The following is a 16,432-nucleotide window of genomic DNA, read 5'->3' on the forward strand; positions in this document are numbered from 1 at the left end:
TAAGATCAACATTTTAATTTAATTTTAAATGAAGCTTCTTAAACGTTTTGAAAACCTTGTTTATTTTACAATACAACACTAGTTTGTTATATTATATATAGACTTGTAGAGAGAGACCTTCTAAAAACCATTAAAATGTATTACTGGCACTCGAAACCTTAAATTAGAGTGAATAAATGAAGACTCGGCACATTACTTCTGAAAGGTTGCCAACCCCTGATCTAGTCTGACCTCCTGCACAATGCAGGCCACAGAATCTCACCCATTCACTTCAGTAACAAACCTCTAACCTATGTGAGGCCCATCCTCCCTGATTGAACTAAACTTGTTATCTCTAGCCTGCTTCTTGCTTGCATATATATATACCTGCCCCAGGAAATTTCCAACACATGCATCCGACGAAGTGGGTATTCACCCACGAAAGCTCATGCTACAATATGTCTGTTAGTCTGGATCTTAAAAGCAGCAAATATGGCTACCCCTCTGATAAGTGAATATGTTGAACAGTACTGGTCCCACTACAGATCCCCGGGGGACACTGCTACTTACCCCTCTCCATTCTGAAAACTGACTATTTATTCCTATCCTTTGTCTCCTGTCTTTTAACCAGTTACTGATCCATGAGATGACATTCCCTCTTATCTCATGACTGCTTACTTTGCTTAAGAGCCTTTGGTGAGGGATCTTGTCAAAGGCTTTCTGAAAGTCCAAGTACACTATATCCAGTGGATGACCCTGGTTTATATATTTGTTGACCTCCTCACAGAATTCTAATAGATTGGTGAGGCACGATTACCCTTTACAGAAGTCATGTTGATTCTCCCCCAAAAAATCATGTTCATTTATGTGTCTAATAATTCTGTTCTTTACTATAGTTTCAATCAACTTGCCTGGTACTGAAGTTAGGTTTACTGACCTGTAATTGCCAGGATTGCTTCCAGAGCTTTTTAAAAAGTTGACGTCACATTAGCTATCCTTCAAGTCATCTGATACAGAGGCTTTTTTAAGTGACAGGTTATATACTACACTTAGTAGTTCTGCAATTTCATATTTGAGTTCTTTCAGAACTCTTGGGTGAATACCATCTAGTCCTGGTGACTTACTACTGTTTAATTTATCAATGCATTCCAAAACCTCTTTTATTGACACCACCACCTGGGACAGTTTCTCAGATTTGTCACATAAAAAGAAAGCCTCATGTGTGGGAATTCCCTCACATCCTCTGCAGTGACGAATGATGCAAAGAATTCATTTAGCTTCTCCACAATGGACTTATCTTCCTTGAGTGTTCCTTTTGCACTTTTATCATCCAGGGGTCCAAATGATTGTTTGGAAGGCTTCTTTGCTGTTACTTTTTAAGTCTTGCTAGTTGTTCTTCAAATTCTTTTTTTGCTTGCCTAATTATACTTTTACACTTCACTTGCCAGAGTTTATGGTCCTTTCTATTTTCCTCAGTAGGATTTGACTTTCAATTTTTCAAAGATGCCTTTTTGCCTCTAATAGCCTCTTTTTCTCTGTCATTTAGTCATAGTGGCATTTTTTTTTGTTCTCTTATGTTTTTTAATTTGGGGTATATATTTAATTTGAGCTTCTATCACACTGTTTTTAGAAAGTTTCCATGCAGCTTGCAGTCATTTCACTCTTGTGACTGTTTTAATTTCTGTTTCGCTAGCTTCCTCATTTTTGCGTAGTTCCCCCCCTTTTGAAGTTAAATGCCAGTGCAGTGGGCTTCTTTGGTATCCCACCCAAAGGATGATAAATTTAATTACATTATGGCTGTTATTACCGAGTGGTTCAGCTATATTCATCTCTTGGACCAGATCCCGTGTTCCAATTAGGACTAAATCAAGAATTGCCTCTTCCTTTTTGGGTTCCAGAACTACTCCAAGAAGCAGTCACTAATCATGTCTAGAAATTTTATCTCTGTATCCCATCTTGAGGTGACATATACACAGTTAATATAGGGATAGCAGAAATCTCCCATTATTACTGAGTTTTCTATTTTTGGAGCCTCTTTAATCTCCCAGAGTACTCCACAATCACCATCATGGTCAGATGGTTGGTAGTATATTCCCACTGCTGTACTCTTATTATTCAAGTATGGAATTTCTATCCAAAGAGATTCTATGGTACCATTTGTTTCATTTACAATTTTTTACTATATTTGATTCGACTTTTTCCCCCTACTTATAGTACTACTCCCTTACGAGCAAGACTACTCTGTCATTCCTCTATTTTGTACCTTGGTATTACTGTGTCCCATTGATTATCATAATTCCACCAAGTTTCTGTAATGCCTATTATATCAATATCCTCATTTAATACCAGTTCACTCATCTTAGTATTTAAACGTTAGCCTTTGTATACAAGCACTTACAAAATTTGTTACTATTTAGTTGTCCGCCTTCATGTGATGTAATTGAATGGAACTCTTTCTTCCTGTACAGGCTCCTTCTTTCCCAAAATGTTCCCCAGTTCCTAATAAACCTAAATCCCTCCTCCCTACACTCTCGCTTTAACCACCATTGAGACCCTGCAGTTCTGCCTTACTAACTGGCCTTGTGCATGAAACTGGAAGCATTTCAGAGAATGCAACAGAGGTCCTGGACTTTAATCTCTTACTTAGCAGCCTAAATTGGGTCACCAGGACCTCTCTCCTACTTTTCCCTATGTCACTGTTACCTGACCCCCAGCTCCTCTCCAGCACTGGCATATAATCTGTCTAGATGTTTCGAGAGATCTGCAACCTTCATAGAATCATAGAATATCAGGATTAGAAGGGACCTCAGGAGGTCATCTAGTCCAACACCCTGCTCAAAGCAGGACCAATCCGCAGACAGATTTTTATCCCAGATCCCTAAATGGCCCCCTCAAGGATTGAACTCACAACCCTGGGTAGCAGGGCCAATGCTCAAACCACTGAGCTATCCCTCCTCTCCACTTTCCCAACAGGCAGACAATTTATCATGTGGTTCTCCCAGTCATCACAAACCCAACTATCTATATTTGTAATGATCAAATCACCCATTGCTATCATCTGTCTCTTCCTAATAGTTGGGGTTACCTCCCCTGGAGGGGTATCCTTAATGTGAGACGCTACCACGACATCATCTGAAAGGAGGGTCCCAACTATGAGATTGTTTCCCTCCGCTCCAGTTTACTGTTCTCCTTCCCCAAGACTTTCATCCTCCTCAACAGCACAGAGGCTGTTAGACTGGGGGTACAACCGCTCTACTGTGTCCTGGAAAGTCTCATCTATGTACACCTCTGTCTCCCTTAGCTTCTCCAGTTCACCCACTCTGGTCTCAAGAGCTCGTTCCTGGTCTCTGAGGACCATGAGCTGCTTGCACCAAGTGCACACATATGCCACCTGCCCAAAAGGCAGGTAATCATACATCCTGCATTCAGTGCAATAAACTGGATAGCCCGACTCTGCTGCTAGACTTCTGCCTACATTTTTACACTCTTGCTGCCCTTTTTTGTTTGTTTGTGTTTGTTTTTTTTAAAGGGTAGAATTTTCTGCAATATTTTAGGAAGACTATATGTGCTTCACTTTCCCTCTGTACTTTGCACTGCTACACCGTGGGACAAAAGGGTAAATAAAGTCTGCTCTTGGAGCAGAGCAGGACACATGAAGTGTGTATGCCACCTAACAGTCTGGGTGAAATGAATGGGTCATTAAAACACTGGTTAAAACCGAACCAATTCAGAGAGACAATAGAAGTGCCAAATCTGAACACTTAACAGTTGCAAGCTTTGTCAGGAGGGGAATGTGAACACAGCGTGGCTCTGCCTGAACAAAGGACTGAGAGCTGACAGGAAGGGGAGGAAAGCTGGATTTTTGAAGCAGCTTAACTGCTCTCACCTGACATGGACAGAGAGAAAGAGATTGACAGGAATGGAGTCCATAGCAGCTTGGCTAGCTGATTGCTCTGGCTTGGCCAGATGGACTATGTCTTAACCTTTATTTCTGTATGCTAACTTAAGAACTTCCAGTGCCGCACCCCTGCAAATACCAAGTGTCCCTGCAAATACTTGCTGAGGTGAATGGGACCCTGCAGAGTGTACAAGTCTCTGACCAGGAGTCTCTCTCAACTGGACTTGCTGAGCAGAGCTCAGTATGTGAAACAGGGGTTCTAGAGCCCAGAGGTTGAATCTTGGGGGTGTTGAGGCCATGTGGCCTACTCTGAAGGAAGAGTGAAACCCCTTGAGGGTATGCTACACAGAAGGGGGTTGTCCTAGGGACTGTTCAAAAGGTGGGAAGTAGTTCACATCCTGTGGATCTGTGAAAATTCCATTTCCTGCCTCTCATATGCCAGCCTGAATGTTTCCTCTGCCCAGTTGACAGATAGAATTCTCCAGGGTGCTGCAGGCTGTTTAGCAAGATGGCAATGCTCTCCTAGGTACTGTAGCCCATACCCCCAGCCCAGATCTCAGCTTGAACATTACCTGGTTGTTCTTCTTGGAGATTTCATCTTCCAGACTCTGCTTCTCTAGGGTAATTTGTTGTTTCTCCTTGTCCAGGAATTGCTTCTCTGTATCTAAATCCAGGAGTTTCTGTTCAAAGTCACTTTCCATCTTCTTCATTTCAACCTGAAGCTCATGCCGTGCAGTGAGTTCTGAGTCCAGCTGCGGGACAACGTGAATTATGGGTTAGGAAGGGGTGGCCAACCTGTGGCTCTGGAGCTACATGCAGTTCTTCAGAAGTTAATATACGGCTCCTTGTATAGGCACTGACTCTGGGGCTGGAGCTACAGGCACCAACTTTCCAATGTGCCAGGGAGTGCTCACTGCTCAACCCCTGGCTCTGCCATAGGCCCTGCCCTCACTCCACCCCTTCCTGCCCCCTCCCCTGAACCTGCCATGCCCTCACTCTTTCCCCCTCCCCCCATAAAGCCTCCCACATGCCATGAAACAGCTGATCGGGAGGTGCGGGGAGGGAGAGGGAGGCACTGATCAGCAGGGCTGCTGGTGGAAGGGAGGCACTGGGAGCGGGGGGAAGGACCTGATGGGGGGCTGCTGATGTATTACTGTGGCTCTTTGGCAATGTCCATTGGTAAATTCTGGCTCCTTCTCTGGCTCAGGTTGGCCAACCCTCGGTTAGGAGATTATGTGCATGAGACAATTACTTCCTCTTGCTTTCCCTCCAGTCTTCTCAAAGTGCAGAACCACCCTCAACACAAAGACATTCCTCACAATCCAAAAGGCCAAGCAGAACAGGGAAGAATTTATTAGCCTCCAATCTGATAGTCACAGGCCCTCGGACAGAGTCTCCAAGTGAAGGAGTCCATATTTACACTGAAATGCACAAAAATAAACTCTTCACATAGAGAAAATGCATTACAAATTCTTGGCACTGTCTGAAGGCAGCTGTTTTCATGGCTGTGACAAGAGGTGACCCTTTTAATTACATCCAATCACAGCTTCAATTAATGCCTATCAGGCAGCACCTGCAGATGACTGTCAGACTGATTGAAAGGGCGAGAAGTGTGTGGGCCAACATGCCCAGCAGCACAGACCTGAACACTATCTCCCCTCAATGTAACAACTGCATCCTGTTTTAAATTAAAAAGTAAACATGTAGCTCTTCCCCAGAGATAAAGGTCAAATGCAGAGCTCAGTGGTTATTAACTATAGCTCTGCTGCATGGAACTAATGGAAGGCCCTGTCTGATGGCACCTGCAGCCCAATCTCTAATCACAGTGCTCAGGGGCCTATACCACACCCCATCTCCTCCCACCCCCAGCCAAACACCTTTTTCTCCAGCTCCACTGCTTTGGCCTCACTTTTTTCCACCTTCGTTTGATCAATCAAGTTATCTACAAAAAGGGAAAACACAATTAGGCACATAATAGTGTCCAAAATGATTCCTTCTCCCCTTCCCCCACAATGCACATAGACCTTACATGCCCCTGCTAGAGACAGTCCTCCGACCCCCAATACCACTTTCCCCAGTGCAGTACTCAGTCCCGGCTGGAGCTTACCACTCACAATCTTGCAACACAATCTGTACAGCACTCTCTGCTGAAGACAGACATTTCTTTTTACTCAGTCTGGTACATAAAACAAAAACCAATTATCTACCTGTCCTGTAACCATTGTTCTTCAAGATGTGTGTAAAGACGTGTATTCCACTCAAGTGTGTGTGCACCAGACAGCTTTCTTAACAGTAACTATCAGGGCAGCACTTGCCTCATAGCCCCATCCATCGTATTTAAAGGTGGTCCCACCACGACCTCCCTCAGTTCCTTTGCACCAGACTCTCAGATGGAGAGACTGACACAGAGGGGTCGATGGGTGGGAATACATGTCTGCACTGATACCTCAAACAACAGTTACAGTACAGGCAGTAACTATTTTTCCCCCCTCCTCGAGTGGTTGCAGACATGTATTCCATTCAGGTGACTCTCAATCAGTAAAACAATGGAGATGGGGCTCGGAGTCCACTTAAATAACAACTGCAGAATAGCCCTTCCAAAATCTACATCAATCTAGACACAGCTGTAATAGCATAGAGAGTAGTTTATCAGTGGGGTTCACAGTCAAGCTAGAAGGGTATATCAAGTGGGGTCCCACAGGGATCAATGCTGGGTTCAGTTCTGTTCAATATCTTCATCAATGATTTAGATAATGGCACAGAAAGTACACTTATACAGTCTGTGGACGATACCAAGCTGAGAAGGGCTGCAAGTGCTTTAGAGGCTAGGATTAAAATTCAGAATGATCTGGACAAACTGGAGAAATAGTCTGAAATAAATAGGATGAACTTCAATAAGGACAAATGCAAAGTACTCAACGGAGGAAGGAACAATCAGTTACACACACAAAAGATGGCAAATAACTGCCTAGAAAGGAATAATGCAGAAAGGGATCTGGAGGTGATAGTGGATTAAAAGCTAAATATGAGTCAATAGTGTAACACTGTAGCAAAGAAAGCAAACATTATTCTAGGATGCATTAGCAGGAATGTTGTAAGCAAGACACAAGAAGTAATTCTTCCGCTCTACTCTACGTTGATTAGGCCTCAACTGGAGTATTATGTTCAGTTCTGGTCGCCACATTTCAGGAAAGATGTGGACAAATTGGCAAAAGTCCAAAGAAGAACAATAAAAATAATTAAAGGTCTGGAAAATATGACTTATGAGGGAAGACTGAAAAAATTGGGTTTGTTTAGTCTGGAGACGAGAAGACTCAGAGGGGACATAACAGTTTTCAAGTAAATAAAAGACTATTATAAGGAGGAGGGAGAAAAATTGTTCTCCTTAACCTCTGAGGATAGGACAAAAGGCAATGGGCTTAAATTGCAGCAAGGGCAGTTTAGGTTGGACATTAGGAAAAACTTCATAACTGTCAGGGTGGTGAAGAACTGAAATAAATTGTCTAGGGAGGTTGTGGAAGTTCCATCATTAAAGATTTTTAAGAGCAGATTAGACAAACACCTGTCAGAGATGGTCTAGATAATACTTAGTCCTGCCATGAGTGCAGGGGGCTGGACTAGATGCCCTCTTGAGGTCCCTTCCAGTCCTATGATTCTGTGTTTGGTCAAAGTATATATGGAAAACCAGAGCGTGGCCCTGCAACTGTCCAATATAAAAACACCACCGAGAAACAAGACTGAAGTCACCTGGATCCCTGAATGAGACACTAGTCTCTGTGGAGACATGGTCTGAGCTACCCCACATGCAGTCATAATACAGGTTGCAATCCTTCTGGAAACTGTGCAGAAACTGCCTGACCCATCATCCAATCTGCACAGGAGACAAAAAGCCAAGATGATGCTCAAAACAGTCTAGTCTCTCCTTCCAAGCAGAAGGGCACATCCAAGGAATGAAGACACTGTTCATCTGCATTTGAATGAGGCTTAGGGAAAAATACTGCAAGTATATTGTTTGGTTAAGGTGAAATTGAGACATCACTTCAAGCAAAATCTTATGGTGTGGCCCTTGCCACTGAGAAACTAAGTAAACAGAGACCTGCAGATCATTAATTCTCCTTGTGGGAGTTTCAGCAACAAGAAAGCTGTCTTTTGGCTAGGGGCTCAAATAGAAGACACATGAGAGCAGCCAGGATAGTACTGAGATCCCACAGGGGAATTAATTCTTTAACAGGCAGAAGGAGGTGGACAGCACCTTTCAGAAACCTAACAATTATGGAGTTGGAAAATGCTGACTTCCCTCAGAGATTGGAGGATGAAACATTGGGATTGCTGCTAAGTGGACCTTCAGTGAGCTGAGAGACTGACCTGAAGACTTAAGATGTAACAAGTAATCCAGAATCTCTGGAATACATGTTGGCAATGGCCAAATGCCCTGGGCCAATGATCAAACCAAAAAACGCTTCCACTTAGTCAAATAGGTAGACCTAATAGAAGATTTTCTACTATTAAGCAGGACTCACTGTTCTTCTTTCTCATCTAACCATGCTGCATCCACACAGTGAAGTGCAGATATCTGATCATGGTGGTGTTGTGTCAGCAGGTTGGGAATGAGGGGAAGAGATCTAGGAGTTTGAACAGACAGATTATGAAGGTCAGTTACTGAGTCCAGACTAAGACAATCTTGAAAGCAAAATTAACTGCATTTCCTGTTGTCCAACTTCAGTTTGAGAATCACCTGAGGGATGAGTGGGATGAGGACAATGGTATACATCAGGGCCAATCCTCAATTTACACAGTTAATGAGCACAGACTGAGACTTGCTTGAGAATAAAATTAACAATATTACCTGTTGTCTTTTGTAAACAGCTCAATTTTTGCAATGCCCCATTCTTTGAAAATGGACCTCAGCATATTGCTCTTCATGAACCACTCATGCCTTTGGGAAAAACTACTGATTAGGTGATCGGCCAACTGATTGTGAGCACTTTATCAGCGTGTGGAGGTAGGAACATCTTCCTCGATGCAAAAGTGCCTAATTTGTATTGCTTCCTTGCAGAGCTGATTGAAATGGCTCCTCTCTGCGTGTTCACATAATACACCTAAGAGACAGCAGGAGGGTTTGGTAATCGTCCCCTGGAATGAATCAAGGACTGAGACCTTGAAGATCAAGGGGGTATCCCAAGGGTTGCATGAATGCCACTGAAGAACAAGATACGCCATTAGTGGCCAGTAAGAACTAGGCCAAGACCCTTATCTTTACTAAGAAAACAGTACCAATCCCGGTACTGATGGTGATCCCACGGAGGTCATGAAGATTTTCAAATCTGATGCCTGGATGAAGAAGGAGATGTGGAAGATGACACTGAACTTGAACTGAGGACCCTCCAAAGAGAAAAGAAGAGCTACATCAGTGGAGCCATCACATGCCATGACTCATTGGAAGCCCAGAATGTGGGTTGCATTGTTACCAAAGGAGACAGAGAAGTCAGTGCTTTGAATACTGGCACTGTCTCTGAGGCAGCACTAACACTTTGTATTGGAAGAGACACTGGTACCAAACCAGAACCCAGTCCCACACTCATAGCTCCAGCCTGTAGAAGTGGACATTGTCTCCAAGGCCGAAGATGGTATCAGCACCAAAGATGGATACCTCAGGGAGAGTGATCTTGTCTCTACAGTCTGGTTTTTAAGTAGTGCCAGAGAGAACACCTTAACAGCTTGTATTCTGAAGCAATCAAACCAGATGGTCCCAGGATTGCAGAAGACTCCACCCCAGCTAAAGACTCCTGTACAACAGGCAAGTCCAGCACAAAGAGGCAGAATAAACCTGCAGTTGCTTGATAAGCCTGTGGTGTTGACATGCTCGATGCTGATATTGATGATGTCAGTACCAGACTCAATGGCAGCATACTGACAGTACTGTAGTCAATAATATGGTTCCCAAGACTCAATGGACAACCATGCTCTTTCCTGCATACTCAAGGAACCCTTGCTTCCTTCTTCATCCTCTTCTAAGAATCTTCCTGAATCTCAGAGTGACTACAGTCAGTTTTATGAAACTCCTCTCGAGAGAGGAGAGGAAGAACAACAGTCTCTTCTTCTCCTTGGAGAAAAGTCAGAGCCTCATGGCAGCACCGAAGGCCTCTGAGGAGCCAGATGATCAGATCCTCCCAGGCACAACAAGAACTGAGTACTGGGATCTCTACTGAGTATAGCTATCCCACATGAGGGATAGTATTTGAAACTTGGTGAAGGCATTGCACCAGGCAACAACAAACTATTAAAATACCCAACTAACTAACCTAACACTAAGGTGGTACTCCTCCTCCTCCTCCGAGTTTCTCTTGGCTTTTTTGTACACAGTTAGTACTACTAACTATAAACTAACTACATACAAAAAAACAGAGAAACTCTGAGTGGTAGTAGTAGTAGTAGTAATACCTTACTGTTAGATTAGTTAGTTGGGTATTTTAATAGTTCGTTGTTGCCTGGTGCAATGTCTTCACCAGGTTTCAAATACTGTCCTTTATGTGGCAAAAGAGTGATGTAAATACCAACCAGAATGCTCCAACTCAAGCCAGGGGCAGTGAGAAAGAACTGAGTGGGGTCAGGGCAGCACCACACTTAAATATCCATGAGAGAGTCTATGGAGGCCAGCTGATGCGAGAGCCCCCTGATGTGAACTGCTAAGCAATGTTCTCTTGCTTTGATGCACTGGGCACACATTCATGAGTGGAATACATGTCTGCAACCACTCAAAACAGTTTTTTTCTGGAAGTCCTCCTCCCTCACACAAAGCATATTGTACCCCTTACAGTCTTCCCTCACTGAGTGACACAACCAGTGACAGCACTATGGACTCAGTACTAGTTTCCAGGAGATATGCCATTGGCTCTGCTTCCACTTACAAAGGCCTCCGCTGGCCAAAGCACGTGCTCATGGTAGCCTTGGGGGAAAGCTGTAAGTGATCTGTTTTCTAATCTAGTCTGATGGAAAGGTGCCCAGCCGAGCACAGTAAAGGGCAGGGGGAGTGTGGTGAAAGGCAAGCCCCAAATGAAGAGGTATGGAATGGCCCACATCCAGACTCTCAATGCAGAAAGCAACAGAAAAGTCACTTCAGAAAACGGGCTCCGGTTGAGCCTATTAGTTATGATGGCAAAGCGCATTCTCAAGGAGGAAGAACCAGTAAAAACATGCAGAAAGGAAGGAAGTTCTGTTGGTCAACAGCTCAAAGTGCAGTTGAGGGACTAAATAATGGGGTTGTTCTGGAATCACATCAGACTGGGTTCGTTTTGACTGTGATATGAACAGCTTCAGGACTTACCTATTAACCCCTCAATATCAATGCTGAGGTGCTTGCATTTGAAGTCTGGATCAGCACCATTCTTATGCAGAACTATCTGGGAAATGCATTCATCAATTAGTTTATAGTACTGAGCCCTATGGAAACAGAAGAAAAGGAAACAGTGTTAATAGGACTCTATGAAGGCACACACCTGCAAATTGTGGGTACCACGCACTCAGGGGCCCCATAGAGAAGTTTAAAAAGGCTCTGCAGCAAATATAATGTCTGAACAGCAAAACTTGGTCTCTTCAGCAAGTTAGGTCTCCAGGTAAAACATCTTGGTATGCCACATGGCCTCTGTTACAAGCAGCTGCCAAAGAAGAACCAAGAGCTACATACTCATCACACTATCACATTACATACCTAGAACATTGTGGGTTATGCTCCAAACTGTCCATTTCTTTATTCCTGTCTGCCTTATCATTCTCACAAACCTGGGCAATTAGCCTCTCCATCGCTTCATAGAAACTCTATGAACTAGTCTCATGTCCTTCTACTCTCTGCCCTCCATTATGAGCCTCTCTCTTTGGATCAGAGCTCCATCCTTCTTGTGGCAAGCTAACACCACCTGCTGGCAGCAGACTACTTTAATTCCAAACCAACAGGAGCTGTTGCCCAACAGTGAGTTTGGAAAACAATTTCTAGACAGATTATTAATGTATACAATGCTGGTTAGTGAGACAATTAGTATGGTTGTTTCGATTTGCTCCTAACAAACTTCCTTCCAACCTAAACCTCTTTTTTTTTTCCAAGTTGTGTATCTATAATGAATTATCTTCAAGTAAGTCGAGATAGCCACATTAATGATATCACATTCAGAAAGGGGATCCATGTCTCTTTACTTGCAACACACTACACAGATATCACAAAACACAGGCACACTCAAGGCTAAAAATAATTAAGGAAAAAGGACAGTTACCTGTTCCATAACTGGCGTTCCTCGAGATGTGTGGCTCATGTGTATTCCAGAGTAGGTGTGCATGCTCGCCACGTGCACCGGTGCCAGAAGTTTTTCCCTTAACAGTATCTGTACAGAGGGAGCATCGCTGCGACCCCTGGAGTGTGACCTCTATATCGCACTATAAGGGGAGCTGCACACTCCCCCCATCCTCGGTTCCTTCTTGCCAGACAACTCCGACAGTGGGGAAGGAGGGTGGGATGTGGAATACATCTGAGCAACACATCTCGAAGAATGCCAGTTATGGAACAGGTAAATGTCCTTTCTTCTTCGAGTGATTGCTCACGTGTATTCCACAGTAGGGACTCCAACCTATATCTGATGGAGATGGGTAGGAGTTTACGGGTTTCTGGGACGCAGTACCGCCCTACCAAACTTGGCATCATCCTGTGCTTGGGAGACAATCGCATAGCGTGAAGAAAAGGTGTGGACAGAGGACCATGTGGTAGCTCTACATATGTCCTGGATAGGGATGTGAGCCACATAGGTGGCTGACGAGGCCTGAGCTCTTGTAGAATGCGCCTTAAAGATAGGCAGCGGGAGAACCCCTGCCAGGTCGTAATGTGCATATGCACGAGGTGATCCAGCAGGAAGGTGCTGGGTGGAACTGGTTGTCCCCTCATCCGTTCCGCCGACGCAACAGACAGCTGCAAGGATTTCCAGAATGGCCTGGTTCGGTCCAGGTAAAAGACCAGCACCCTACGCACATGTAGCGTGTGTAGGCGGCGCTCCTAATTGGAGGAATGGGGCTTAGAACAGAGTACCGGTAAGAAAATGTCCGGATCCATATGGAAAGCAGAGACCACCTTCGGGAGAAAAGCAGGGTGCAGGCGATGCTGGACCTTATCCTTGTGGAAGACCGTATATGGGGGTTCCGAGGTTAAGGCCCTAAGCTCCAAGACACATTAGGCTGATGTGATAGCAATAAGGAATTCTACCTTCCATGACAGATGAGACCAGGAACACGTGGCCAAGGGTTCAAAGGGAGGACCCATGAGACGGGATAACACTAGGTTTAGATCCCATTGCGGCATGGGGGCCCTAGCATACGGGAATGAATGATCCAGGCCCTTTAGAAAGCAGGAGGTCATACTGTGGGAAAAGACCAAGTGGCCCTGTACTGGCGAGTAGAAGGCCAATATAGCCACCAAATGCACCCTGATGGAGGCAGAAGCTAGCCCATAGGTCCTAAGGGACAGGAAGTAATCGAGAATGAGTTGGAGCAATGACGACAATGGGGAGGTTCCCCGCGCACCTAGAGAACCTGGACCATTTGGCCAGGTACATCCGTAGTGTGGATGGCTTTCTGCTTACACCTCCCCTCCTCCTCATCTAACCACGGAGCAACCGTGCTGTCAGGTGAAGCACGGCCAGGTTGGGGTGGAGAAGGCATCCCCCTTCCTGGGAGAGGAGATCCAGATGAAGCGGCAGCCTTGGCGGAGGAGCCGCTAAGAGTTGCAGAAGGGTTCCGTACCAGTGCTGATGGGCCCAATCCGAGGCTATGAGGATGCCCCACATCCTGTCTGCTTTTACTTTTTGCAGGACTTTGCCTATTAGAGGGAAAGGTGGGAAGGCATAGAAAAGCTGGTCCAACCACTGAAGGAGGAAGGCATCCGAGATCACCTCCCTTCCCATCCCTCCCCTGGAGTAGAACTGAGGGCAGCGTTGGTTCTGGTCGGTTACAAAAAGAGTTTGACCCAGGGAACTCCCCACTCTTGGAAGAGCTATAGGTTGAACTCCCAATGGAGTGACCACTCGTACTGGTGGGAAACAACCCTGCTGAGGCGATCGGCTCACACATTGCGGACGCCGGGTAGGTGGAAGGCTCGCAGGGAGATATCGTGGGCTATACAGAACTCCCACAGGCTCAGGGCTTCGGAGCGCGTTCCTTCCTGTCTGTTGATGCAATACATCACAGCTGTACTGTCCATGAGGACTCTGACCACATTCCCACGAAGGTGCCAGCAGAAAGCTATGCATGCCAACCGTATTTCCCTGAGCTCCCTGACGTTTAAGCGTACGGACAATTCCAAGGCCGATCATCTCCCCTGGGTTTGAATGTTCTCTATATGGGCTTCCCAGCCCAGGTCCGAGGCATCCAACACCAGGTCCAGGGAGGGGGAGATTTCTCTGAAGGGGACTCCTTGCAGTATGTTGCGTGGGAGGGACCACCATTGTAGGGCAGCAGCTACCTGGGATGGTATTGTGACAGCCTTGTCCAGCCCATCCCGGGCCTGGGAATACTGGGAGGCCAGTCAGAGCTGGAGGGGCGTCATTCTGAGCCTGGCATGGCAAGCTACGTACGTGCACACTGTCATGCGACCGAGAATTTGAAGGCACACTCTCGCCATCGCCATGGGGAAGGCTGTGACCAAGGCAATGAAATCTTTGAGGGTCTCGAACCTGTCTCGGGAAAGAGAGGCTGTGGCCTCTAAAGAGTCCAGTAGCACCCCTATGAATTCTATGCACGGAACCGGAACTAACGTAGACTTGGTCTCGTTCACCACTAGGCCGAGATCTGCGCACGTGGACAGAAGTCCCACCTGGTCCTGCACCTGGGACCAGGAGGCACTCTTGAGAAGCCAATCGTCCAGGTCTGGGAAAATCTGCACCCCTTTACTCCGGAGGTAGGCTGCTACCACCGCCATGCATGTGGTGAAAACCCTGGGAGCCGTGGAAAGACCAAACAGGAGGACCGTGAACTGGCAATGGTCCCCCCTCCAAACCAGGAATCGGAGGAAGCACCCGTCTCCCTTGAAGATATGGATATGGAATTACGTGTCCTGAAGGTCCAGGGCCGCGAACCAATCCCCTGGGTCCAGGGAGGGAATGACAGAGGCCAGGGATACCATCCGGAACCTGTAGCGGACCATAAACCTATTGAGATCCCATAGGTCTAGGATGGATCTGAGCCCCTCTCTCGCCTTCAGGATCAGGAAACGCCAGGAATAGAAACTCCTGCCCTGGAATTCTAGTAGTACTCTTTCCACCGCCCCCATGCGGAGAAGGTGTGCCACCTCCTGGTCTAGGAGGCAGGCGTGCTCCAGGTCCCTGAGGCTCACCCGGTGCTGGGGATGAGGTGAACTGTAACATGTAGCCCTTGGAGATAGTGTTGAGAACCCACTGGTTCGACATTATATGGGACCACTCCACTTGGAAGGCAGATAAATAGTTGCAGAACACAAACTTTTTGCGGGGGGCCACCGGGCCTGTTGCCAGGGAAGCCCCCCAGTTAATAGAGTCAAAACCGCCTCTTGTCCTGCCTTTTGTCCTTTGAGGGGCCTGGTTGCGGGGCTGAGTGGGACTGACGATGGGACCTATGCCTCTGTTCCTTCGGTCTCTGTGGCAGGGGCTCGTATCTGCTTCTAGCAGGAGGAGCTAAAGCTTGCAGTCTGGGCTTGTCTATCGTCGGAGTGACCTACAGGCCCAAGGTTTGTAGGGTGGTGTGGGAGTCTTTCATCCCATGCAGGCGGACATCAGTTTGGTCCACGAACAATGCTTTCCCGTCAAAGGGAAGGTCCTGCATCAAGGACTGGGACTCTTCAGACAGTCCAGGCAGGAGAAGCCACGATGCCCTGCGCATGGATATGGCGGAGGCCATCAAGTGGGCTGCCATGTTGGCAGAGTCCGATGCCGCCTGCAGGGCTGCTTTAGCCACTGCCGCTCCTTCCTCTACCGGAGCCCTGAACTCCTTTTTGTCCTGCTCTGGGAGGAGAGGTTCAAACTTTGGTAGGGACCCCTACAGGTTGAAGTCATACCGGCTCAGTAGGGCTTGATGGTTGGCCACCCTGAGCTAGAAACTTGCCGAGGAATAAATCTTCCTGTCAAATATATAAAGTCTTCTGGCATCTTTGTCTCTGCGGGTGGGCATAGGTTGACCGTGGTGCTGGTGGTTCACTGATTCCACCACCAGGGAGTTAGGTGCTGGGTGGGAGTACAGGTACTCGTGGTCCTTAGCTGGCACAAAGTATTTCCTCTCTGCTTCCTTGGAGATGGGGGCCAAGGAAGCTGGGGTTTGCCACAGGGTAGTCAAGATGTTGGCTACACCCTGGTGGAGAGGCAGGGCCACCCAGCCCGGTGCCGAGCACGAGAGCACATTAAAAAGAGAATCGGATGGCTCCTCCATCTCCTCAGCTGGAGATTGGACGCCACCCGCTTAAGAAGCTCCTGGGGAGCCCTGAAGTCCTCCTGTGGGATGGGCAGTGGTGCCGTTATGGCCGGTGAGGGGACTGGCACGGAGCCTAGGATGTCG

General features: G+C 46.5%; 1 protein-coding gene across 4 annotated transcripts in view; it reads right to left on the reverse strand.

Annotated features, from left to right (window-relative positions):
- DIAPH1 (diaphanous related formin 1) overlaps positions 1–16,432 on the reverse strand; it is a 176,158-nt gene that overhangs the window by 84,223 nt on the left and 75,503 nt on the right. For all 4 annotated transcript variants that reach the window (XM_030571951.1, XM_030571954.1, XM_030571953.1 and 1 more), the window contains 3 exons: positions 11,202–11,317; positions 5,755–5,819; positions 4,450–4,629 (listed from right to left, as the gene is read on the reverse strand). In XM_030571951.1, coding sequence (XP_030427811.1) covers positions 4,450–4,629; positions 5,755–5,819; positions 11,202–11,317 — 361 coding nt within the window. The remainder of the gene's footprint in view (positions 1–4,449; positions 4,630–5,754; positions 5,820–11,201; positions 11,318–16,432) is intronic.

The sequence above is a fragment of the Gopherus evgoodei genome, chromosome 8 (assembly GCF_007399415.2).
Source record: "Gopherus evgoodei ecotype Sinaloan lineage chromosome 8, rGopEvg1_v1.p, whole genome shotgun sequence".
Lineage (NCBI taxonomy): Eukaryota > Metazoa > Chordata > Testudines > Testudinidae > Gopherus > Gopherus evgoodei.